Source organism: Anopheles coustani, chromosome 2 (genome assembly GCF_943734705.1).
Source record: "Anopheles coustani chromosome 2, idAnoCousDA_361_x.2, whole genome shotgun sequence".
Taxonomy (NCBI): Eukaryota; Metazoa; Arthropoda; class Insecta; order Diptera; family Culicidae; genus Anopheles; species Anopheles coustani.
In genome coordinates, this window is record NC_071289.1 from 7,086,319 (window position 1) to 7,110,296 (window position 23,978).

At 46.0% G+C, this 23,978-nt stretch overlaps 4 protein-coding genes across 5 annotated transcripts in view; all 4 read right to left on the reverse strand.

Annotated features, from left to right (window-relative positions):
- The window catches only part of LOC131266869 (restin homolog), a 53,157-nt gene extending 48,473 nt beyond the window's left edge, over window positions 1–4,684 (reverse strand). For both annotated transcript variants that reach the window (XM_058269540.1, XM_058269541.1), the window contains exons 1-2: window positions 4,552–4,684; window positions 3,292–3,905 (exon numbers count right to left, since the gene is read on the reverse strand). In XM_058269540.1, coding sequence (XP_058125523.1) covers window positions 3,292–3,637 — 346 coding nt within the window. In that variant the 5' untranslated portion in view covers window positions 3,638–3,905; window positions 4,552–4,684. The remainder of the gene's footprint in view (window positions 1–3,291; window positions 3,906–4,551) is intronic.
- A 1,214-nt stretch (window positions 4,685–5,898) lies between these two features.
- LOC131267772 (phenoloxidase-activating factor 3-like) lies at window positions 5,899–7,357 on the reverse strand. The gene is made up of 4 exons (XM_058270729.1): window positions 7,049–7,357; window positions 6,722–6,930; window positions 6,381–6,637; window positions 5,899–6,311 (listed from the first exon to the last, which is right to left on the reverse strand). Exons 1-4 carry the CDS (start codon window positions 7,355–7,357, stop codon window positions 5,899–5,901), a joined length of 1,188 nt encoding a protein of 395 aa, XP_058126712.1.
- Window positions 7,358–8,094: 737 nt separating this feature from the next.
- LOC131261973 (serine protease inhibitor 28Dc-like) lies at window positions 8,095–10,106 on the reverse strand. Its single transcript, XM_058263855.1, has 2 exons — window positions 9,502–10,106; window positions 8,095–9,426 (listed from the first exon to the last, which is right to left on the reverse strand). The coding sequence occupies exons 1-2, from the start codon at window positions 10,104–10,106 to the stop codon at window positions 8,550–8,552; spliced, it is 1,482 nt and encodes a 493-aa protein (XP_058119838.1). The 3' UTR covers window positions 8,095–8,549.
- A 7,803-nt stretch (window positions 10,107–17,909) lies between these two features.
- Window positions 17,910–19,971, reverse strand: LOC131267782 (serine protease inhibitor 28Dc-like). The gene has a single exon (XM_058270736.1). It carries the CDS (start codon window positions 19,969–19,971, stop codon window positions 18,331–18,333), a length of 1,641 nt encoding a protein of 546 aa, XP_058126719.1. The 3' UTR covers window positions 17,910–18,330.
- Between the last annotated feature and the right edge of the window lie 4,007 nt (window positions 19,972–23,978).

The following is a 23,978-nucleotide window of genomic DNA, read 5'->3' on the forward strand; positions in this document are numbered from 1 at the left end:
TAAACACGTCCAGTTCAAACACCTCACCCAATCAAACCCCTTTTACGTGATCCAAACTCTTCATCGGACAGATCGATGCGTCTTCGAATCGTTTGTTTGGCCATCCAATACGGATATGATGCTTGAGACAATCGCAACGGGGCGATTGAAAACCCGTACACATGCTTTTCCGTGCACCGACCGGACGATACTTCAATCGATGCGCAAACAAAGATGGCCAGATGAAGATTTGCTGACCCGGCTGTGGCTGGGAAGTTCCATTGCATCTGGTGCTACAGGTCTTATGCGAAAAGCTGGAGAGCACTTAAATCGAACGTTCCATCCATGATCGGCTCACTAGAAATGGCAAATCATGGCACCGCAAACAATACATAAAGCAGCACTTGTGCAGTGAAACAACTGCATCGCTTCGCAAAGGCTTCCCAGGACAACCATCTCCGGCGGATGGAAACGGATGGTCCAGTGGATTGTCTTGTTATTTCCCAGCATTTGTGGCATTTTGAAATGTTTCCAGGTTTTATTTCGTCCACCAGGGAGGGCGGGGGCCTTTTTATTACTCTGTTTTTATCCATCAAACCGAAGCAAACGAAGTGTGGTTTGAAAAAAACAAAATAATAGAAATAGAAGTACAATCCAACATCTGAGTCCGGGTGGATTTACCCAGCAATGTACTAAACAGAGATTAAGAAGATACAATCAATCAAATTAGTTTACAGTTTCTACTTAGCAATGTCGAATGGAAGTACTCTTTCTTTGTTTGCCAATAAAAATTTACCATTAACTGAAGAATGTGTTGCATATTGTTCAAATATCTGATCCATATTTTCATCGTTCTTCGCTTACTTCCGTCACAAATCAACCCTATAGCATACATAATTATAATACGTACCCGATATGGTTCAACTTGGGTTTTTTAAATTAATCACGGAGCAAACGTGAACGACCAATAACAATTCCACCATTCGATCAGGTGCAGCGCCGAAACAATTCCGGAGGAAATTGAACCATCAAAGGTGCGGGGTGAAAGATAGCTAAATTGGTGACTTTCTCGGCCTCCCCGCGCGCCGTGGGAAGTGTAAACACTGATTGGCACCACGGGGGGAAGTTATGCAAAAATTTCCTTCTTCCGGCACCGTGCGGGGAAAGGTAAACGTCGTCCGAAAGGGTATAGCAATCCGCAATCGAACAACGCCAGTTGCACACGCCGGAAATGCTTGGAGACAACGCCGAGAGATCGGCGTCGCAGGGCTCCGGCTTTCGAAACCCAAACCAAAACCAGAGGAAAGACATTTTCCCTCGCACCCCTTCCGTCGTGGCTCCGCTCCGGGAGCGTGAACGGTTCGAATAATGCGGTCTCTCTGCACTAATTGAACATGACACTAAGTAACGAGCCGAGGTGCGTGTCCAACGAGTCCGACTCCCGGTCTCCTCTTGGAGGGTTTCCACCGGGAAAATCCACCACCACAAAGTTGGCTCCCATCGGTGCGAGATCGATGGCCGTTTTGTAGCAGAGCTGTCGTGTTTGATGCGTTGAGATTGGCACGAGACGGTGGGAAGGGGCCCCATCATGGTACGCCACAAGCGTCCTCAATGACGGGTCGTTGTGGAATTTGATTAACGATAGTTGACGTTAGTGGTTGGTTTTCGTTCCGTTGCTATCACCAGCCTTTTCCCGATGCTATCCGATCGAGAAATCGGGAACAAGATTGAACTCAACCTCTTTTCTGCAGAAGCGGGGCAGAAGCAACACTCTGTTGAACATCAACAAATAAGTTGATTATTAATATTATCTCAAAGGCGCGCCCCCCCGGGAGCAGAGAACACTTCCGCAAACAGTAGAAAGGGTTGATAACATCGACACTTCCACATCGTTGGAGCTGTTGATAGCATCAACCGTTTCGTACCCAAGCAGGACAGAGCGAAGAAGCACCGAGACACTAGCTCAACCAAGCTTCAAGAATTGTCCAAGTCGAAAAACACTCCAACACAATCTTTTTTATAATTTGACACTTTTTAAATAGCTTGTAACGCTCTTGTGCTCGTTGAGAAGAGTAGGAGAGCAGATATTTTTTAAACTATCAAATTTAAGGTAGTTATGAAAAACCATAAATGGAAAAAGGTGATGTTATACAAGCGAACCTTCTAGTGCAAGTGGGAAAGAAGACACCGTGTTATCAATGAGAGACATGGTACATCAACTTCAGGACAACCGAGACAGTCTCCATGTGAGCATTCGAGCTGCACATTTTGTCTCGTGCTTCATGTTTCGCGTGGGTGACGTCGAAAACGTGCGTCGCTCACATGGCCAGATGGATGGAAAGATAGCGTGCATCAATGGACGCGTTGTGATAGAGAGTGTGTGTTAGGATGTGGGGGTCCTGTCACACACGATAATTGATTAACGCTATCGATTAGACGAGAAACCCCATCACCCAACGACGACGGAACGAACGGCGTTGGATATCACCGATCGGTTTTCCAGCGGCCCCGGAGCGCCTCATTTCCCCGTCAAGTTATCGCGAGGGGTAATAAATTACCGATCGGTTCTTGGGAACGATTCCCAATAATTGCACTTTGCAGTTGAATTATTCAACGACGTTAATTGGAAAGCACAAATTGATTGAGGCGTCCAAGGGGCAATGTTTGGCTTGGCAAACATTTTTGGGAATTTTGCTGAAGGTCGTTGGTGGGCATTGATAAGACTTGCGCAAAGTAACAGGGTAATTAGTGAATGAAATAAAATGCACACAGTCAAAAGGCGATATCGAGAATAGCCGAGATATGGTACAACATAATCAGATCACTCGCTTGACTCATTTGGTGGCATGAGATAATGTGTGTTCCACAAGGTAGACTAATAAACGCGAAATTGAAATAGGGAGCGGAATCCAACAGGTATGTGTTGAAGACGTTAAGGACATTCAAAAGGAACGCAGAAAATCCGATGGAAGCAAACAAGGATGAAAAGTTGGGGGTGCCTTCCAATTTGAACGGACCTTATCTTGGATAACTTTGTGCAATTTAGTGTTTTCACTGGTATATCTTACGCGCGAATGATTCGCGATATCACCAAATAATATAAGAATGAAACGATCTACTCATCAAATTTGGTCTTTGGTAAAAATAGTTGTAAAAAAAATGTTTCTTCACGAAAAATAATGAAGTTCAACGAAAACCTAATATCGCCAGATAAATTATTCAAGATAAATCTACCATCAACCAGACCCAGATGAGTCCAATGCAATGCCGATTTGAAATGACTTTGTCATAAATCATAAAATAGATACTCACGCTTTGGTTCCGACGGTGGAAGTCCTGCCTTCGGTGGAGTATGTCCCATGCATAACCGCCCTATCCGGGTGGCGGACGGTACCGTGGCTCCGGAAGCGGCAGCCGTCGAAGCAGTCGTCAGCTGGGAACTGGTACTCGCAAGCGACGTCGTGGAACCGCTCAAATTGGCCGACGGTGGCTTGATGCCGGAGGGCTTCGGAAGGGCTCTAACCTTTGGAGGTTGGATTCCCGAGCCACCTGCCGGTATCGAGCCTGTCGGTGACGTTCCACCATTGGTCGCACTGGACGCGGGCTCCCCGTTGCCAACCGCTGGCTGTGGGGTGGCATCACTTTTTTCCGTTTCCATCACAAAACTAGTCCACTTTTCCTCACACTCCCGCTCAAACAGGTAGCAAACGAAACGAACACTAACGGGGCACACAAATAAAATAAAACCCGGCACAAGACCGCTGTTTTGAACGCAATCATAAACAACAACACCACACAGCACCACCGGTAATTATTTCATTCACAACGCTGCCGGCTAAATTTTCAATTTTCGGTTTCCACTTGCATATGCATCACAACTTCGTCGTCAGAGTTTTACCCGCGGAGAACTTGACATACCTAGATAACTTTATAATAATAAATTTATTTTAGAACAGACTCTCACGAACTAACACTTTTCACAATTCAACACCTTCGCGTACAGCTTATGTTAAAAGATGTATTTTTATGTTTTAAAATTACCTTGGTAGTATGAAAAGATCTGCATGACGATAGGAACGTTTCTTAAAACATGTCTACTATGTTATACATGAAAGACGATTACACAAAGCCAAACGGTTTGAATGTGCAAACGAAATATGGTATAATATCAAATGCAAATAATAAAGTGTACTTACCTTGCGAGCTGATACCTGGTAACAAAATTTTAAAATGTTTAAAATGTTAATAAAAGCTATGGAAATCAAATAAACTAGTCTAGTAGAACAAAACAAAACAAAACAAAGCAAAGAGTAGCAAACGTGGTCCACGTAAGTGGCTGATTATTATCTAATTGGCAATTAGATGTTGTGAAAATAGAAACTTAAATCAAGTGAATCGCATTTTACAAAAACACTAACGAACGGCGGAAACATGGAGTTCAAACGAAACACGACGTCGAAGGAAAACCGGCGAAAATAAACACACTTGACGCCAGACGGACCAAATCGAAACGCCCTTGAACTGAAACGCGTAGGCCATCTCGTATTGCAGCGTGCGGGCCAGAATATTTACCAACATCACATATTTATTTTTAGATGTGTGACGATTTTCCACCACTTTTCAACGGCCAAAACGAAAAATACCAAACAAAAAGGTGAAGATCAACATTTTCGGAATCCGATTCACTGACGTTTGGCGCTCGTCTGACAGTTGCCCCGTGGGATGCCGAGCATTGCACTTTCTTCTTCTGCTGTACCAACGATCTAATTCCCCTATGGGGAAAGCTAATCATGAAATCATAACTGGACGGCGTACCGTTACCGATCACTCTAGCACCAGCACTTCCCGTTCCCGTAATCCCGTGTACATTGCGTAACGGCATATATGGACCAAGCCCGTGAACGGGATGCATGAACTAATTCTAATCAACGAAAACGCGCATCCGGTCGGCGGTCGAGCGATCGATACTAAAATTTGTAAACAACATGCACAGCACACACGAATTGCACGGATGATCAAAGCCTGATCGCCACGAAACTAGTAGCACCCAGTAGGGTAAGCGAAAAACGCCACGAGACGCACCCCACAGATTCATCGCTACGCACGGCGAATGGTTACGAATGCGGTTTACTAGACTCGCACTAGGTTGTTTTTTCACGACGAGTGGATAGAATTTACCTCTCCGCACGAAACCCGTTCACTCGCGAATTACCGCACGGTTATCTTTAGCCACGGAACAACGAAATACGAGCACAGGAAAAAAGAAAACAAACGATACCGATGGCAATCCCGCATTATTTGATTGTCAAACGCTGCTGCTACAGCTGACAGGTGTGTAACGGCGATAAACGTCAATATCAGCTGTGCGCGGAAAATGATGCTGTTTAAGTAATTTTGACAAACATTTGCCAATTTGTTAATAACTATTGATTCTTTCAACCGATTTTCACGATTGACCCCTTAAATGAAAGGTTTTTTCAAGACGCACCACTGCGTTGAAGGTAGATTTTAGCGTAGTTTCTTGTTTTTGATAAAAACCACAGATGGGATCGTGTTCGCCCGAGGGGGCGAAAAGGTAAAGCAACCTTGATTTCCAATTTAGCTACTGCGCCATCTACCGGAAAAGTCGTATAACAAGACCAGTGGTTTAAAAACTTTTAGTTTTTATTCCACGTGCTATTGTGAACAGTTAAAATATTTTGCAATCGATTAATTTTTAATACCGGCAGTAAAAACATTTGGACGGGAACGAAGTTATTTTATTTTTTTGTACCTGTTCGAAAATCTTACCACCGTGCTTAAACGTTATCCTGCAGATCGCAGGCAATCAAGTCGAATCATAATTCGATGACCCCTTTTTTGCACCATTTGAAAATTTGTTCGAGGGCAAACAGTTCATAGGAACTAATAGTATTAATCCTACGTCAGCACCTTTCCCTCTTGCACTATCCAATCGATAAAGTTACTAACGTTCGAAAAGACACCCGGTGCAATTTTAGTGCCACACGATTTCACCCCAAACGAAACTACTCCTTGCAGGACGAACCGCGTGGAATCGGAGATGTACTGCAACGGGCCACCGGAGTCGCCCTGGCAGTGGGCAGATTTATTGTTTCCACCGGCGCACAGATGCCCATCGTCTAGTACGATCATTCGATCAAGCTCCTTGATACGCATCGCACAGTCCGGCAGAGGAAGTGTCGGCAGAACGGTGTACCGCAGGACCGCCGAACGTTCTCCAGTTTCCGTTACCCCCCAGCCGGTAACGAAAGAGTCCGACGGTCGGTATGCACGCAGTTGATCGGTAAGCGGCAGACAAATGGGAATAACAGCTGTTTTGTTAGAGGGAGGGTGACCATTAGTCAGAGAATTTTCATCGGAACAACATTCGCGGAACTTACTGTATCCGATGACGGCGGGAAACCGAAGGCGTATGATCGCCAAGTCGTTGCGCTTCGACCGGGGACTGTATTTCGGATGAGTCACAATCGTCTCAATGGGGATGCGCTGTTCCGGCGGTCCACAGCTGGCGGAATACTCACCTTCTCTATACTCGGCGTCTTCATCGATGACGCCATAATCGTCTGCAAAGCGAATACGATCGTTACAACCATCTTCGTCTGCATTGAGATCGTGCACTCCGATGCGTACAGCGGTGCTAGAAAAGGTAATTGATCACCCATATGGTTAACTCATCCGTTTGTATACAAAGTAGCAAAGGCATGTCCCTTGCTCTTCTTACATTGTACGAGCCTTAACACAATGCGCAGCTGTGAGGACGTGTCGATCGTTGATCAAACTGCCACCACACGGTAGCTCTGCGCTCAAGCTCGACTCCAGCAACACCATCCATGGGAATGCATAGGCTCGAGCCTCCTGTCCATAGGCTATTAGTTGCACTCTAGAAACACCACACAGTATTTCGTTTTGGTTGCAGCAAATGTAATAAACCTGAAAGTACTCCATGAAAAGGTGAACGTGTCGCATATCGTTATCAGATAAAATGGAAATCTTCGTTCACAAGGAAGGAATTGCTCCATTCCACGTTTCACCTGTTTCAATAGATTACCTTGGAACCGTTCACCGACACTTGCACTTCGCAGAGCTGATTGATCGCTTCCTGACGTACGCTCGGTGGCCAGTTCTTGGGGGCTTCGTTGACATAGTGCAGATATTGTCCACACAGTGCTATCTGTACGCACCGTTGCTCGGATTTACATTCTCGAACGATGGCTGCCGGTGGTTGAATGATGGTTAGGGTTATAATTTTGATATCCTTCGAGGATCGCAACCGCACGCACATACCCCCCTTGACCGACGCTACGATCGTCACCAGCAGGAGCACGACACACACGGTGGTAAGCTGAGATCCTTTCATTTTACCGCTATCTCGGCCCATATCGATCGCTGTGTTCACCTGCTCGACGAAGAGAGCACAACGTAACTGACATGCCCAAATGATCACCCAATCGCCAAGACATTCTCCAGCTAGTCTTAAACTTGCCTTTCGGGGAACTCCCGAATCGACTTGCGCTACAGTGAACTATCCCTACAACCAACTCCATCCTTTCCTTACAGCAAACTAAAGAATTCCTCGTGCGAAACGTCTCTCTCCCAACGACTCCCCGTCGTACCGCTAGCGTAAATTAGCTTTCCGGGTCTTTTGGCAGATGCTATTGGCATACCGGCGGTTCCGCGCTAAAATCACTTCAGAGCACTACGGGGCTGGCGTCCGCGGAGCCTTTGCTGTCACAGGCAATGTGTTTCTTTCGTCAATGTTTCCCCGTTTTGCGTGGCGCGAAGTGCACGTGTTTGTTCAGCTTTCAATAGCGCTCGTCGGAGACCGCATGGTGTTTTGGGGCCGTTTGTTTGTTCCGCGGGTGAATACATTAGTTACCGGTGGAATGTGACGCTCTCCCGTTGGATTTTCCAGTCTTCTAAAGAGCGTTGCACATGGATCTCTCGAAACGAACTCAAATATTCCAAAATGTCAAGCATATCATTAAGCGGCATCTTGCCGATCTTCTGGGTGCGGTTCGGAGGAGTTATCGTCGACACAGGTAGGAGATAAAATGAGAGATTGAGATTTAAGTGGGATTGATAAACACCTTATTTTGATAAGTTAAATAATAGTGGGCGCGAATAATTTTTATTATTTATACGTCAGGAAGCAGTTAGAACTGAACCGCTTGTGGAAAATGCGTCTTGTCTATAAATACAGCACTGCTGGTTTCCGCACTGGGTTTTTTTCTTTCTCGGCGCACTGGTATAACCAGCCAATAGCTTGTAGGTCAATTGAACCTGATCAAGGTATGGCTTTCACATGGTCAATAAGTTATTAATTCGTTTCTATTACTACGAGTAAAACTAAACGAGACATCAATGTTTTAAGCAGCTAACCTATTTAAAAACGAAAGTGGATAGCGTCGATCGAAGCTGCCTTGCAAGTAATACTCAGTTTAAAATGTTAGTTTGTGCACTCGGCAGAAACAGCTACTAGCAACTACCGAACGTTTAACGTTCTCTTTGGTAAACACTCGAGCTTCGAGTCTCCGGTTTTCAAGGCACTCTTAGCGCGGATCGAAAATCGGTCCATAGAACAATGGCAGCCCGGTCGCATCGTGACGCAGGTAGATCAGGAACGGAGCATTTCCGTTGAAGGACTGCTGCGGTCCTATACGATCGACGAGAGCCGAAGTAGCGGCCGCTCCCTCCGTTCCTTCCTCGTCGATGACGAGATCGACCTTGTGCATGATCTGGTTGACGTACGGACGCTGAGTACCGTTTTCGTTAATCATTTGTCCGAGGTTGCTCTTGGCCGGGCTAAGGATGGAAGACAAACCGATCTTCTGGAACGACTGTAGTAGATTGAAGCTGCTCTTCAGGTGCATCTTGGGCATGCGCACCATGGTCGTCTGGAGCTTCATCTGGGCAATCATCGACTCGAGCGTCTTTCCGGTCAGTGTGGCCTGCAGGCGGCGGATGGCGGTTTCGCTCGAGTTCGTCGGCTGAATCAGATACATCGTGCTGGAATCGTCACGGTACGGCAGACCAACGATCGACACTCCATTCCGTGTCTTGTGGAACGGCAGGCACCCGGAGAGGCTCATCATCGTTACGGGGTACGATGGTCTATCGTAGCCGTGGGGGAAGAAAGGCGCCGGACGAGTGACCAATGGCTCGAACTGGGTCTTCCATTTGCCCTTGAAGTAGAGCGCGTTCACAAGCACCACACTGGAGCTTGGGCTGAGAGGGCCATCCAGCATGTTGGGGATTTTGCCGGCCGTCATATCGCTGACCCAGCGGTTAATCTTTGCCGCCGTGTTTTGCTGGTCAATCGGTTCAACCAATGCACCATATAAGCCGCTGGCCAGCGACACGTATTTCTGCTCGATCTTCAGGGACGGTTGGTAGAAGACTCCGTTCGCCAGACGGATGATTTGGGACCTGCGAGTTCCGAACGAAAAATGGGAACTATAAGAAACGCGACCCTCGATGTACAGCTTAAACAGCTCTACTTACTTCGGCTCAGGAGCCTCCGGTTCGTCCTCGTAGTCGTCGTTGATTGGGCACGTCTGGCGGCGCCATTGATCCCGCTTGCTGTCGATCGGATTCTGCGACACGAGATTCGCCAGCACACCACTGTAGCGCTGATGGTAGTGGTTCCAGTTCATACCCGCCGGTGTTAGCACTTTCTTAAACTCCTCGTGCGTGGTACCTTTCGCCCCAAGGAACAACAGACTTGCCACGGTGGCAATGCTGACTGGTGAGAACAGTTCCGTTTTACTCTGCTGTTGGGCTAGGGTGCGGCTAATGCGTATCATGAAATCGAGCATTGAGTGCGTTATTTTGGCGTCATTATCAGGCGCCACGAGTACCCCGAGAGGCTTAGATGTATAAGGTGCCGGTGGTGTCGTTCGTGTCGTGGGAGATCTCAGTCCTGGCGGTGATGTTGTTGAGGAGTCATCCCCAAATTTTAATGCCGTTGAAAATGGCCGTTGCGTGGGTGCTGGGATGAGTCGACGTGTTGTTTTTCTCACCATTGGTGTCCAAGGGCTCCACTGGCCAGCAATCAGCGGAACGAGGAGAACGCAAATTGTTAGCGTCAGCGTGTTGTGGAGCTTCATTGTTAATCTGTAAATAGATTTAAAAAAACCGTTTACATGCTTTTCTAAGAACTACTTCCAAAACGATCGCGTCGCGTGATCAGCGCAGGTTTGTCTACGTGACCAGCATTGCATCAAGCCCCAACAGGCTTGCGCATCGTGAAACAAGGTCTGAAACGGCTCTTTAGGAATTTCCAGCTACTAGTGGAAAAACCCACAGCTTCACTTAATGCAGATCACGCCCCGGTTGGGTCGTGCCTCCTTTTCGGTTTATGACAGACCGGGTCTCCACCATACATCACGGGGTAATGATTTATTTATTACGTTATTATTTCTGTCCCCTTCCAGAAACCATCCGTGCAGTCGAAAAGGTCTCGAACAGTTACTCGGGTCGTTAATTCTCAACTCTTGTATTGGTAATGAAGTGCAAAAGATCAGACGTTCCCGGGCGGAGCTAAACGATTTAACAAAATGTGTCCAGTATGACGGCCGTTTTACGTCAGCAACCGCTGCATATTCCCGGGGAGTGGGAAAGGAAGGCACTTTGTGTAATCGCTTAAGTTTACCCTTCAATAATCCATTTCAAACGAATGCTCGGAATCATCTAGCTGCGTTCTCAAGATGCTGCGGGACAACTTCCCGCCTGACAATCACATCTCTAGAACGAGACGAGGGATTAATATTCTCCACCGTTCTCAATTACCCCGTCCAGCTGGTACAGCACAGTTCGTTCGACTGACGTCCGCATTTCGTGATCGTTGGAACAGGTCTAATTGTGCCGCTGCCGGGTGTATTAAATCCATGGGCCGATTGCAATCATCACGACCGTGATGGTTAGCGGGTTGATGCAGAAAACTAACCTACGTTTAGCTTCTAAAAGCGTGTCGTGATTTATGGAAATGTCCTTTCACCCGTTTTGTAAACAGATCCAAACCCCTTTTGAGAAGCGAGGACACCGACGATCATCCGATCGCTTAATGATGATCGACATCGACGTTGCGGGGTACCGGGTAAAAGGGGCGCTCTGGAACCTCCTGTCAACGGGGAGGACAGTCGACCTCGGTAGTGTCAACGTCAACACTACATCGAGTGAATTGTCAGTAATTACATTTCAATTTGCACGAGGAACTAATTTGAAACACACGCTTGGACTGGATACCGACGAAACCGGTTTTGATTTTAGTAGCATGATTTTTCTACCTCATTCGTTGGACTTCAAACAATGCGACAAGAACGCTGGAGAGCAGCCTTGATGCCGCGACAAAACTGTGACGCCTTAGCGTGGTGCAAATTAAATCCTTTTATGGCTTCAACGTTCTGCTTGCTACGTCATCCTCAGACAGTTAAAGCTGATACAGTAAGAGCTACAAAAAAGAAAAACTGCACACGTTTGACGCTCTATAAACAAATGATATTCAAGCCTCCCCCCAAAACACGAGTGTAGGGTCAGTGGTTTACGCAATTCCGCTACGACTCCGACGGAACCGTGATGTGACGAGTGTCCGATGATGCAAAAATAAAAAGGACAAAACAGCCGACTTGCTTTTACTTTCCTTCCATGTCAATAAACCGCATCTCTGTGCGCTAATGGAACACAGTACGATCGTCTGTATTTTTCGCGCGACCCGGTTTTTATATTTACTTAACCGCACGAATATGGCAAGTCATGCTTGTGGATAGCCGTGGCTTACCATTCATGTTGTTAACATTCATGGCGCATCTGGACACAGTCCTGGTTTGACGAGGATGGCCGGCTAAATACAAACCAAGACGGCGTCATTGCCAGGGCGTTGTACCGATCTCCATTTCTGCGAGCTCTCATACATACATACATCATCGGTAAGCCATATTTAACCTTCCGAGAATCATGAGTTGATCGTTTTTAAAAGAAGACATTTTACTCGTGATTCAGAGTCTCAAAAAGGTCCAAATTTAAACTGACCTCATCTGGATGAGGTGAGCTCTAGAATGACGCTTTTGTACCTGGTATTATCCTAAAATTGTTTTTTGTTATTTTACGTTGGTATAATTTACGATCCAGTGTTTATGATACCTCCTTCAAATGCTAATCGACACCGATTACCGGTTGAAAGTGATAAAAACTTGCTCAACCAGAATAAAATCATCTAACCCGTTTTCTGTATATCCATAAAATTATAAGTTGTGGAATGCGCAATACGTTGCAAAAGCAACATCAACACGCTAATTTAAACGGTATTTCGAGATTGACGAAGACGCTGTTCGAGAAAAGGTTGTCAGGTAGGCCACATAGTAAAAAAAAAAGCATGGTAAACGTGCACTGGCAACGCAAATGGCTTGCTGCTCTTTTTGTGATTACTGTCTCTGAAATGTTGGCCTGCGAATGAACTTGACGCGCGGCAAAGATAATTTGGTTTTCGTATTTGCGCACTTCATCGATCCTTCCAGCATGATGTAGACGAAAAAGAAGTCGAAGCATGCCGTACAATGTGATTGAGGAGCTTCTCTTGCCGGCGAAGCAGCTAATGCCCGACCGAATCGGCTTACCACACCATCTGTAACTCGGTTCAAGGTCCGTACATTAAACATCTTCCAAACAATTCGTCGCGGTTCCGCCTGGGGTTTCCAGTGGAGAGAATCGGCATTAGTGACGACCATTGTTTTGCAAACATAGATTTCCGGAGGGCCTTCTGTTTCTCCCAAGCCGCTGGAAAAAGCGCACTGTATCTGAATACTGAATACTTTTTGCTTGTGTTTTAAATCATATTGTTTTTGTTGTTTTTTTTACAATCGCAGTAGTCTGAACAATGGGGAAATAGGATTGTCACCAGTTTTCTTTAGTTTGCTTTGTTGACGCTTTCCCTTGTACCGGCAAGAAACCGTTGCTGTGCTTTTGGCATCCCGGTCGCATAATTGGATTCCGAAACCATCCGGTCCAAACCCGGTTCATTATTCAAGTACTTGCCGAAACATACCGGTGACGTTTTACCAAACCCATGTTACTAGGCTTTCTTTTCTGTAAACACCTGAAACTGGTGATCGGTTATAATTGAATTCATAGATTTATTTAAAGATGAATCTCAAAAGTAGATAACAGCTAGAGCCACGTGCTATGACTCATCGTGACCAGACCAAACAGACGCATTTCGGCAGACCAGAACAGATTTATTACCGAGTGGTATCCAGTTGCCATTAGGAGCGATTTACTGCGTTAGCAGAATATTTATGGACTACCATCTGTCTCGTTGGTTCTCACAATTTCGTAGCAGTCTGACGCAGGTTCACAACATTCGCCACATAAAACCACAACCTTATCGCTTGAAGCTTTAAACTGCAATATATCTGTCGGGAGCCGTAGGCGCCATTGTTGGTGCGTTTGCTATGAAAACGTTTTGCGCGTCACACTACTGATATAGAACGTCGAACGAGAACACAAACACGCTATCTCGATCACGACTGAGCAATACCGCCTAGAGCGCTAGAGTAAAAGATTTCATTTTACAGATGCATTGCACTACGGAAAACACAGAGTATTTTAAAATGCACCAACGATTAGCGCATCTTCTAGCGTGTTGCCCCCCTTTCTCACAAAAAGATAAAACATTCCTAGAGTAAAAGATTCCATTCTACAGATGCATTACGGTTGCACTGCGGAAAACACGGAACATTTTAAAATGCACCAACGATTCGCGCCTCTTCTAGCGTGTGGCCCTCCTTTTTCACAAAGCGCGGGAAAAAAGCATGCCAAGGTTTTCTCTATTCGACTTTCCGATGCACCAACCACGATCGCGTTGATTAGATAAAACAAGATGCCAATGCACAGCACACACTTCTAACTCACCGTGGCTCAATTGGTCGTATCCAAAATGGGATGATGTGTTGGAGCTCCCTTTTAAACGTATTTTCAAACACACAAAGCGCACAGATCAAAACGTTCGCGTAGTGGCGCGGTTTCACTATGTGTTACCGTGTCCGTTATGGTTAAGCGTGCGGCCGCGAATGATGCTCTGGCACGGCAAACAGCTATATTTATGAGGTATCCACGTTCGCGTAGACTCGACTGTCGTCTCGTTCTAGCGACTTCTCTCTCACGAAAGCGCGCATCTTCCGCGCGAATCTGTTTGATAACATAATTTTGAAAATCCGTGACACAGTATGTTGTAAGGATTTATGTTACTTTTGACGGGAAAAGGCTTTTCCCATTTCCTTGATTGACAAAATTCCTATGGGAAACCGTTCGCAGCCATAAACAGAGCCATGGTCCCACATCTTGGGTATGACTCATAGTCCCAGATGGCGGACTTTGGATATTGGCTAACCAAATATTGATCGACGAATTCGTGTAAGCTATACACGACAAATTTTGTCGATTACTGTTAGCACCTAATTTTAAGTAAATTGTACAAATGTTGCACGTTCTTTTCAACAGCGATAGATAAATGCTAAAAAAGTTTTTATTGTATGACATTGCAAATTTATGTTTGTTGATCTAAATACTACACGCGTTTTATACCGAGGCATATGGCATCTAACTGAGCCGTTAAGGGTTACCTTTTGCAAAAATATAGTTTTAGTTTTTCGTTCGTTTTATCTTCAAAGCATAAGCTCGTATAGCCGGTCTCGTTGGGATAAACCAAACTGAACTAAGTCGAGGTAGACATCCTTGGCGCTAACCGGCCGGGATCTACCTGGGCCGATGTATTTGAGCCTATGGCGCCGGAAAACCCGTAAGGATCATCGACCAGACAGTTCGCATGGGTCTGCAACAACACGCGACTCTTTTGGATCAATCGCACCACCCTTGAACTTTTCGGGGTCGACGGTGCTGCTTCACGAGAATCGGTCACGTACGAAGCGTGTTGGTTTTGACAGCAAAAAGAAAGACACTTCATCATAAATACTGATCATGCCCGAGGAAGTTAAGTTGGTGTCTCTTCGAGACATGAGGGTGCCATAGCTTACATATGCAAATATCAAGGTACAAGATCAAGGTAAGCCGCTTTTACGTTTACGAGATCACAATTTTATGGTTTAAGAAGTTTATTACCAAGTTGTCGCGATGAATAATGCTCTACTACTTTGAATAGCATCATGGGTAATTTTTGACCTTATTATGCCCCCGAGCTCGTGGGCCATTTGGGCAATAGAACTACAATTCGAGATTAATTGAGAATTTAAAATTAATAAGAATGCATAAACCACATTTTAACTTAAAACTATTTCAAGCTTGTAAAGAAAAACAAACATTTACTGCTGTAGGCATATAGCTTGCTTTAGTCATTCTGAAGAAAAGTAGTACGTGCAATTATGTTTTCACTGCAGGCATCCGGTTAGATCATTTGAAAGGTATTCCAAAGGTAGCACAGTTTATTTACTTTTGATAAGCACATGTCGGTACGTCTGTGTAATCGAATATGTCACTTTGCACGGAGATAAGAATTCTACGGTTCCTTCGTCAGAGTTTCAGTAAGTGAAATTATTGTTTGATATTCGTCACTCATGAACCTCACTGCACATGATAAACCAAATTGCGCCACCTTTTTCTCTCGAAACTTATGAGTCTGTCGAACGGTGTTGGCCGATATGAATGTTATCGTGTTTTAGGTCATGGACCATGTCAACCAAAATTCGTTCAGACCAACTTGCTTCTAAACCTTCTGCTGTTGCTTTTCACTATTGTCGACGATTCATGCAATGAAGATACTTCTGGATGTAGCATTTTATCAGAAATGGCCTATATTTAAAAGGCCTAGGAAAACCCATGAGTCCTCCAAGATATACAAGTACAGCATTCAGTACGACACCATGTGGACGCTTCGTCACTTGGCAGAGGAATGCAGATGTAGAAACACTTGTGGTTAAAATAAAGACGTGAATGGTATTGAAAACATATCCATAAAGCATTCTCCGTTAAGCCGAACTTCGTGGAACTGCCAAAAGCCTGATTAAAAATGAGTAACTGGTGGGTCATAAGGTAACTTAAAGTTGCCCAATGTATAAAACCGATTTTTAATGACAATCGTATATTTAAGACCAGCACGATGAAGACCAGACAACATATCGATATGCTAACATAATTATTAATTCTACTAAAACATAACATTAAAAAAAAAAAAATTAATAAGTCTTTAAAATTTTAAATTAATTTGAATTTCTTCTAATTGAAATGATTTTAGATGTGTCTAGGACGGTAGGAAACACAATTTATTGTTTGTTCAGTTCATGTAAGTGATCTATCTCTCATGAAATTCAGTGCAAGAATGCATTATATGTTCATAGAACACTGTAAAATATAAGTAATAAAATAAATGATAGAAAATATACGGAATTTAAAACTTGCTAAGTCATCGTGAGCGTCATTTGAATTTAATATACCATCGAGTATTAGTCAACTTATAAAAAGCTATGCAAATAAGCGGAATCAGATGGTTGGGAAATCCAAAACTAACAGCATCCAACTTCTTTCAGCGATGATGCCAATCACGAGTAAGCGTTCCTGGAGTCGATGCTCTTTTATGATCCTAAAAATAAGATAAATAAAATCCTGACAGGCTACGGTGAAGAAAATGAGCAACAAAAAACAGGAGTGGTGCACGATCGGTGGGTTTCTATCGATAGTGAAGAACAATGATTCGTCTCATACTATCCCCATCATATCGATGACGTATAACAATGACGTCGGCAGACATGAGCACATAAACCACCCTTTCCACTTTCCGTGATCGAAGTTCACGGAGTACCTGCATGACTCAGTTGCAGCTCGTTAAAACCAATTTCAGTTCAACCTTTGCCCGGCGTCAGAGCGTTGTATAATTGTAAACCAAGCGACAAACTCCGAACAATTGATTCGTTGTTTGCAAAACGTTAAAGGCAAATTGAGTCCTAATGGCCGCTAATGCGCGGACGATCAAAGGTAAGACCTATTAGAATGCGTAAAATAACAACCAATTGTACTCATTCTGGAGAAAATCTAAGAAAATGTATGTGATGATTAAGAGACAAACAATTTCCTCCCTTTCCAAATCATGCCAAGATGATCTCTTTTTTTATTTGATACACATTTCCTAATGACGAATAAAATTCAAGCTTCAACCCGACAATCATAACGGTCGGAAAGCGATTCGATAGAATTTCCTTTACTAACTGTTCGTATCTACTTTTCGACGGCATGTCTCCTTTCGTGTCCTCATAAAAGAAAGAGAACTAGTAATGCTTTGTTGTTAACACCTTTAGTTTAGATTGGATAACTTAGTATCTTATGTTGTTTCAATGTGCAGATTAGTTCTATTTCCTCATTGGTAGTAGGGTCGAGGTACAGTACGGTTACTTGTACTTGTGTTTAACGTTATATTTTACTTTCCATAGCATTTGTTGCTCAAAACTGTACCAAAAATAATGTAATTCATGCATATGTACTTTGTATAACAGCTTCAGTTGATTTAATGACGTAGTTTGAATCTGTTATATTACCTCTTTCTTTTTATTGCGCTGCACATACTGTTGCATACTTCACGGCATTAAATCTGTACGTGAATTAGAACAATAGTACTAAACTTTTTATATGAATTTGCCCTTTTTTGGTGAATTGTTTGCAAAAAAAATTAATGTAAAGCGAATATGAAAGATTTTTATTGTTTTAGCTTTGTTTTTCTGCATTTTGGATGTGCTAAACCAGCACGAAATACTAAACGAAATGAGTGTATTGCAGTGCTTTGAAAAATAATCCAAAACATTCCGCGTACTTCCACTATTCCAACTTCCCCTAGGAATTCGCGAACGACGCAAACAACCGATGACAACAATAAATGCAGTGCGTACGCGGGAAAAGGGTACTTCCCAATATGGTAATACGGCAATTTCAATCCCACGGCACATTCGCGACTATGATGAAACTGCCATCTAAATGGAATAAAGTCACCGAACACAAACGGCACAACCACGCAGCAGGAGTAGGTCTTGTATACACGACGTAGTAATTTTATTGGCTTACTTGGTACTATGGACTAAAACCACACACGATTGATTACACGTCCGTTTGCACGCAGTTCATTTTTAGCTTGCACAGCTTCAATATTTGCGAACCAAAGGCGCAGTCATAAGAATGTACATACGAATAAAATGCCTTCACTAGGAACGGAATCGCCCCATATTGTTTTTAACGGTTAAAAGTAATAATATAAAATACGATCTCGGTCGTAGATTCCCGGAGCGTCCTGGGCGCCCTGCTGCCTTGACACAGTAAAAGATCCTTTGTCACGTTGTCTGGTTAGGGCGTTGGGTCGAAGATTGATCCATAGAACAGCGGCAGTCGGGTTTCGTCGTGACCGAGCAGCAGCAGGAAGGGTGCATCGATTCGGACGTGGATCGATGGGAGCGCCCGGAAGACGGTGGACGTCGTGATGGCGCCACCCTCGGTTCCTTTCTCGTTGATGTCTAACTCGACGCGATGAATGAACTCACTGACGTGTAACTGCGACTGTGGCACCCGAGTGTCCTGGCCAACTGCACTCTCTACGTTGATATTGAGGCTGTCACTTCCGCGCCTTCGACTGTCGGTCGGCTCTGGGTCCGCATTGTCGAGCGGAAAGACGAAAGACCCCGAAGAATCAGCATCGAGGCGCGTCGCGAACAGGTCGATCGGGGTAGGACGTGCAACCATTTCGGAGAGGTCACTCTGGCCACGGTTGAACAGCGTGCGCACACCGAGCTGCTGCAGCACGTCACGCAAATTGATCGTATTGGTAATCGACATCTTCGGCAGCTGCAGGTACATCTTGCGCATGGTCATGCTCTGTACCATCTCACCGATCATGGCTGGCGTCAGGTTAGCCTGAAACTCGATCATACGCGACCTCGTCGAGTTGTTCGGCATGAGGATGTAGAGCGCCGATTGGTTGCCCTGGTAGGAAAGGCCGATGACCTTGGCGTCGTATTTCTGCGCGTCGTAGTACGGGAAGCAACCGACGGTGATCATTGTTGGGACCTGCTTGCTGGGCCGCTCGTGGCCATCAGTATAGAACGGCTTCATTTCGGTCGCCTGCTTCTCGAACGGCTCCGACCAGAGCCCTTTGAAGTACAGTGCACTGGCGACGATCATCTCCGACTCGGCCGCGACCTGCGCCGACACAATGTCACGGATCTTGCCCTCGGTGCTCCGGTCGGCCCAGGCGTTGATGTACTGCGCCGCCCGATCCGGGTCCGATGCAAACGGTACGTTTGCCGCGGTGCTGTTGTAGTACCGACCGGTAGACCAGAGGAAGTTGTCGCTCAACCGTAGCCCCTCGCGCACAAACACCGCATTCGTAACGCGGACCGTATCCTTGGTCGGTTTCGGGTAGCCCTCGCCCTCGTCGCCACCATCATCGTCATCGTCGTCGTAGCAAGGATTAGACGTGCGCCAGCGAGGTGGCGTCAAGCTAAACTCCGTCCGCGCCAGGTCGTTCAGCATGTCGCTGTACAGCTGGTGGATGGTGTCGAGGTTGTTCGAGTAACGCTGGAACCCAAGCACTCGTATCAGCTCCTGCTTGGTCTCCCGGTTCGCCCCAATTAACAACAGCGAGAGAGCACTAGCGATGCTGACCGGCGAGAAGACGGCCGCCTTATTCTTCTGCCCCAGGATGCGCCCAATGAAACGGGCCAACTCTGTCACGGCGGCCGACGCCGGGTTGTACACGAACGGACGCGGTCCTGCCGGTGCCTGCGGGGTACCTACGGGTGCCTGCGCCACTCTCTGCACAGGTCTAGTATTTAGTTGCTGCACTGGAACTTCAACCGGTTGCAGCACCGGTCGCCGGTTTACTGGCTGCCCGGCCCACTGTCCTGCACCTGGTGTAACTTGCATCAGCACCGTGCTAACAAGCACCAGCGTCACCAGGACGGGCGCTTTAACCGTACACCTTATCATCATCACTACGGGTGAGGAGGGGGTCTAGGGTCCGTTTACAGCAGAAACAAGTTCTGAACCTCCGGAGAACCAGTCACAATGCGGTCGCTATCACTCGCCTCTATGCACGATCGCCCTTACACACACTGACTGAACTGATCGGTCCGCGTTCGGGTGCGTTCTTTTATAGTTACTACCGAAGCGCGACCGGACACCGACCAGATCTCGAACCAGACACTGGAATACACTGTGTGGCACTGTGTGAATGTGTGTGCCTGTGCGCGTGCTATAGTAGATCTTCTTCTCTTTGTTCCCCTTGTCCACTGGATGGATCCGTTTGTTTCGTTAGCTCCTGTCGATCAGCAAATCCGTGCACGGTCACGAGGATCACTTCACCGGTTTCCTAGGGAATAAGGATCGTATTACACTCCGAAGCGATGCTGAACCCAATAAACCTATTCTTACTCGCTTGATCACTAACCGAACGTCTGCAGCCTACAATGACTCGAGAGACTAGTTTACGTAGAACATACACGATCCGAACCGTCGAACGTTCGGACAGCGATTACGGTGTTGCTGCTGCTGCGGCTGCCTTCAAGCAACTACTGCCGTTTGGTCGACGGGTGTCGTTAATTTACATATTCGCGGGTCTACCCATACCCTCGCCCGTTCGCGTCCATCGGCAGCGATTCCCGAGAGGTTATCTCCCCACCCGGACGGTGGCGGACAGATGTGTAAGTGTGTGATACTCTACCCCTCTTCTTCCTCCTCGCCACCACAGCTATGATCATACAGGGAGAAGTGCGCCGATCGGTTGGTCGATCGAGGTATTTGTTTTCAAAACAACCCTTGTGAGCGCCTCCTCCATGGCCGCGTACGGACGATCGTAGATAGCTACCGAAAAAACTGGTTTGTCCGAATGCGAAGAAGTCGTCGTTCGCGACTGCTTACGCGTGTGGGATTTTGCACCGTAAATATACAGTCTCGCCATTCCAGTACCAACCAGAATAGGGCGGAGGAAGGGGTGCGTAAAGCCGATGACAGAGAAAACCCACGATGGGAAGTACGTTCAATCGGCAGCGACGATGCAACCGGGGAAAAACCCGCGCGGCTCTTCCGCACCTGCTACTGCAAATTTCTTCATTTCGTTAGCGCCTTTGGCTATGGACACGGAATGATTCATCGGCATCGATGTATTGGGTGCTGTTGTTTTCGATAACACTTTTCGATTTATCAATTAACGTTCGGGATTTTGCAGCTTTGAGGCTTTGTGCCTTTGATGGGTAAGTGAATAAAACCGTTTGTTGCTTGAAGAAGTTTACATTATCTCTATCACTTTGTTTGTACATTTTGTAGGAATGAAAACGTGATGATACGATTTAATTACCCGTTACGCTTTCTAATAGATAATCCTATAAACCATAAAACCCTAATTCTTAGCTCTAGATAACAAGTAAGGTTGGAAAAAATCGCTAAAACGTAAGGACAACTAACAATCCCATTAGGTCAAGTGACCAAATGTGAGGCAATCCAGTTTGATTTCTTCCTCATCCAACTCCGGTCGCTAATTGAAGAAGTATTTGCATTTGACACTGATTCGTACGATGTACCAGGCGTCTCCATCGATGGGTTCAGGTAGGAAAGGTGTATCGATTACCTGATCGATTTCGGCGTTTATTAACACTATTAGTGCTAAAACCATCGTCATAAGGTTCACAGTTACACTATTTCATTGTATCAGTACGCCAAGCTCTTCTCTCTGCAATTCCTCTGTTCCGATAATTTAATCCCGATTACATAAGCCCAATTAAAAAATATCATTCATTCAGACGCAATTAACGCCAACGATTACATAAAGGTGACTCCTCTTTGACAAGCTGCCGACGAACAAGTTTTGACACAGAATTGTGGAATGCATTAAAAGCTTACCAGTTATCGATGAGTTTCGAATGAGAAACATTTGCATGCTGCTGCATTGGGTACGTACCAACCAGGCGACCGGTTCCTGTGGTTCATTCAAGCGGAAACATCTTTAAATTAATATTGATTCTTTCAGAGCCTTTTTTATCGCTTGACGACTTGAAGCGGTTTCATTATTCGGTCTATAAATAGCCTCAAGAAAGACTTTTCAACCAGCACGTAAATGTCAAAAGTTTTCAACCGTCAACAGGCGAGTTGAAGGACGGCGACTATCTGGCTCAAGACGTAACAAACAAGAGCTGATAAGCACACTTTACGCTGACCTCCGGATGCAACCTTTCCGTCCACGGAGGAACCTTCCTGTTGACTCTTCGTTGCATGGGAGAAAGTGACCATACGCGTACTACAACAACGACAAAAATGTCCATTTACTGGCATCACTGTGGCCGCGCAGAAAAAAAAGGAAGCGAAGAACGAACCCAGCAACTTGTTATTTTTCGGTCTTTCCAAGGGGCCACTTTTTTCACTGGACTTGCGGCCGGCTGAAATAACAAACAAGACAGACACGGTTAAAAAGAATCTTTCTTATGGTTGTCAAACCTGTTTACGCCCGGCACACGATAGCCTTGTGCCATCGCCAGCAACTTCCCGGGTGTGGTAAAAATAATCCATTTACCATGCCGTGACATCAAACCTCGTGGCTTCGCCTGGTGAAGAGTGGGCAGCACAAGAGGGCCGCATGGCGAGTCGGCAAGAAAAGGAAAGAGCATACGATGATACGATCGAGCGGCGAAACCAAACGTGGAAGCAACACGATAGAGAGCGCGATAAATCCGTGGTAACAGCTTCAAGGGAATTCATACGGCGGAGACCGGGGTCGGCATGCATCGCAGTGGACTGCGAGGAGTTCAGGGCAGAGGCCGGCACAAAAACCCACCCCCGGGGCACGGCTGCTAGGATGGGGGCTCGGAGTCTTTAAAACATGCGTTTCTCACACGGCCGATCAGTTGAATGAGCAATCTTCAGCGAGACGGACACCGAACCCGTCTCGATCGGCCGGAGCAGGTCTGTGTCGTGTGAGCCTAACACGGCTCTTGTGTCGTTCGCGAGACACTGTTGTGTCGAAGGTTGGCGAGCCTCACTCTCGGTTGGGCACGCGACAAACTAATAGGTGAACACATCATCTCCGTGCTGCCGCCGATCAGTCCCGCCGCCGTGAGAAGCTTCGGTATACTGTCGCGTGTCGTAAATGTGACGTGACTGTCCCTTCCTTAACGCGCGTGAATGTATGTGAGTGCAGTGTGGCCAGTAACTCCCCTCAATCACGCTACCGATACACACATAACAGCGTCTAGCGTTTATGTTCAACGCCAACAATACGGAATCCAGTCGATCGCGTATGTGAGCAGTGAATTTGTAGGCGTGTGACTCGGTGGAGGCGTGAGCATTTGATTATAAAAGACCAGTGCGCGACCTCGCGCCATCACATACAACAACCTCAAACAGTGATCGCGCAGATCTTCCTTGAAGCTGGTGCCATCATCCTTTCAGATCGCTTTGCAATGCATCCTACAACGCTAGTGTTTTCGTTGTTGACGATCGTCTTCGGTCAGATCGTGTTGTCAAGTATGTAAAATACCGTTGTGCGTGATTTCTGAAAGCAATAGGTAACATTATTATTTCGTGTTATTTAGATCAACAACTAATGCCGAGAGCATGCAGCAGTGCCGAACCCTGTACGGATATTAGTCAGTGTGACTTGTTCGCTCCGTACCACACTATGCCCTCTAAGTGGAGCCCGGGTCTTAAGGATACCTTCATGGCTCGGTACTGTAAGAGGGAGGCGTCTCCAAGTGGTGGAAATGTGAGAACCCTTTAGTGCAGCACACTGGAAGTGTGGCCATCGTGCAAAAAACGTTTTGTTTGATTGTTCTTTCCATCCTCTCTACCATCATCAGCTGTTCAAAGTGTGCTGCCCAAAGTCTTCGGTGACTCAACCGACCAGAGCATTACGAAGAAGGATAGATCTGCTCGATCTGCAGGGCTGTGGACCGTACTCCGAGGATCGAATCGCGCATGGAAATAAAACAAGGCTGTTCCAATACCCTTGG